General features: G+C 60.8%; 1 protein-coding gene across 1 annotated transcript in view; it reads right to left on the bottom strand.

Annotated features, from left to right (window-relative positions):
- TNK1 (tyrosine kinase, non-receptor, 1) overlaps nucleotides 1-2,345 on the bottom strand; it is a 13,726-nt gene that overhangs the window by 9,093 nt on the left and 2,288 nt on the right. The window contains exons 2-7 of the mRNA XM_011994741.1: nucleotides 1,492-1,745; nucleotides 1,262-1,332; nucleotides 966-1,157; nucleotides 718-873; nucleotides 321-604; nucleotides 8-88 (exon numbers count right to left, since the gene is read on the bottom strand). Coding sequence (XP_011850131.1) covers nucleotides 8-88; nucleotides 321-604; nucleotides 718-873; nucleotides 966-1,157; nucleotides 1,262-1,332; nucleotides 1,492-1,654 — 947 coding nt within the window. The 5' untranslated portion in view covers nucleotides 1,655-1,745. The remainder of the gene's footprint in view (nucleotides 1-7; nucleotides 89-320; nucleotides 605-717; nucleotides 874-965; nucleotides 1,158-1,261; nucleotides 1,333-1,491; nucleotides 1,746-2,345) is intronic.

Here is a 2,345-nt window from a genome sequence, read left to right on the forward strand (position 1 = left end):
GGAGAACATCTCCCACAACGTCACCCCAAACATCCACACGTCCGAGGCAGACGAGAAGGCTCCGTGGCGCAGGCTCTCTGGGGCACACCTGCGGAAGGAAGGGGAGCTGAAAGGGGGCCGGACACGTGCTCCTCGGCGGCTCACCTTCCACGGAGCACCCCCGAGTGCTCCCATCTTTCACAAAAGTCCTCTTTTCCTAGGAGGATAACCCTTCTGGTCCCAGCTTCCCTCAGAAGCCCGGCCCCCTCCGATCTCCCTTGGCTGCTGCCCTCCGGATTCGCCCGGCTCAGAGCCCGATGCCCCCGCGGGCCCGCGCTCACCATGCGTAGGGGATGGGGCGGGGCCCGCCCATGACGTAGCGGCCCCGGGTGCCGCCCAGAGGCCGCACCAGCCCGAAGTCAGCCACCTTGATGGTGCGGGGCGACGCCAGCAGCAGGTTGCGCGTAGCGAGGTCTCGGTGCACCAGCCCGCGGGACCCCAGGTACGCCATGGCTCCCGCCAATTGCCGCAGGAAGAGGCAGAGCAGGGACACGGGCAGCGGGGGTGTCGGGGCCGAGGCCGTTAGGCGCGCGTGCAGGGAGCCCAGTGGCGCCAGCTCCATCACCTGCAGGAGGGAGCACCGCGCCGCGTGAGCCGGACCCACTGGTCCCAGCTTCCCTCCTGCCGCACTCTCCTGCTGCACGGCTGTCCCGGGAACCAGCGGCTGGATCTGCTCACCATCTGCAGGGGCTGGCCCAGTACAAGGCCGTGCAGACGCAGCACGTGTGGGTGCTCCAAGTTCATCATGACCGATACCTCTCGCAGGAAGTCCCCCAGTTCTGTGCCCATCGGGCCTTCGGGACCTACCCGGAGGGACTTGACAGCCACTGGGACCTGGAGGTAGGGGGAAGCAACTTTAGGCATTGTGGGCATGAAGAACAGAGGGGACAGCTGGCCTGGATGAAGTGGGCTCCCTGGACACTCACACTCTTGCCATTGGGCAGCGTCCACAGCCCTCGGTGCACCACACCGAAGCAGCCCGAACCCAGCAGCTCCCCTCTGCAAACAGCACCCTCTGGGATCAGACACTTGAGGCCCCCCTCTGGCTCAGGGAGGTGCGCTGGGCTGTCCCAGGGCAGGGTGGGCTCCTTGTGCTCAGGAGCAAAACCTCCAAGGATCTGAAACAGGGATGGGAAATCCGGTATGCAGAGCCCTGCACCCCCCTTCCTGCCCCTCAAGCCACCTCATTCCCAGGCCCAAGCTGCGCACTCACGACACACACCTTGTAGACCCAGTTCTTAGACTTCGGCCCCGAACGTAGCCGTTTCAGAGCTTCGGACAGTCTGCGCTGGGCTGTGGGAGGCCAGAATCAGGGCTGGGGTGGAGGTGGGGGTGGGGAAGAGTGCGGAGAGACTTACAGGGAAGAAAAGGGCTGGAAGAGGGTTGTGGTGGGGGAAGGCACTGATAGGCTGTGGACAGAGACACCAGGGCCTCGGGGCAGGGGTCTCTCACCAGGCCGGCCCATGCCAATGCCGTCCAGGTCCTCGGGCTTTACAAAGTCAAAGTGCTCTGGCCGAGTGACATTAAGCTCCTCAAGGATGGGCCAGTAAAACTGGGCCAGCTGGATGTCCCGGAGCAGCTTCAGTAGCCACAGGGAGCCGGCCTCAGGAAGCATGTCCGGAGAAGGAGTCCCGAAGGATGAGGGCACTCTCCTTCAGATGTTCCGCCCAGGGTAGGCCCTACAGAGACCAGGTCTCCAGCTCCACCTGCACGTCATCAGAAACACTCAGGTACAGAGGGAGGGACACAGCAGAGACAGCCAGGATCCCTGCCACTCACACACACAAATACCAGGTAGAATATTCCCCGTGCCCACGGCATCTGGGTACTCTGTCCCTTCGCCTCTGAGTAACCTGCCCTGCTCACACCTGCAATTTTAGCGTGCTGCCTGCTCCTACTACAGACTCCAGGTATGTTACCATCCTGACTCTGAAATATCATGGCACATCATACACCCGGACACCCAGAAACACTGCTCTTTTAGACCTGAGCTACACGGTGGCACACACTCACTCATACACACCTGAGACATCTCCCTTCCTCCAACATGAGACATGTTTGCCTACCACACACACTAGAGATGCCCAGATATGACAACCACACCATACCTCAGGCATGTAGGTAGAGCACACACACACACGAAGGTACACTGCCTCCCACACACTGCCACACACACACTGAAACCTACAGATATACTGCAAAACATGGCCGAGGCTCCAAAATACATGTCCTCCTTTTTTTTTTTTTTTTTTTACACTGCCACACACACACTGAAACCTACAGATATACTGCAAAACATGGCCGAG

This window comes from Mandrillus leucophaeus, unplaced genomic scaffold (assembly GCF_000951045.1).
Source record: "Mandrillus leucophaeus isolate KB7577 unplaced genomic scaffold, Mleu.le_1.0 Scaffold46, whole genome shotgun sequence".
NCBI lineage: Eukaryota > Metazoa > Chordata > Mammalia > Primates > Cercopithecidae > Mandrillus > Mandrillus leucophaeus.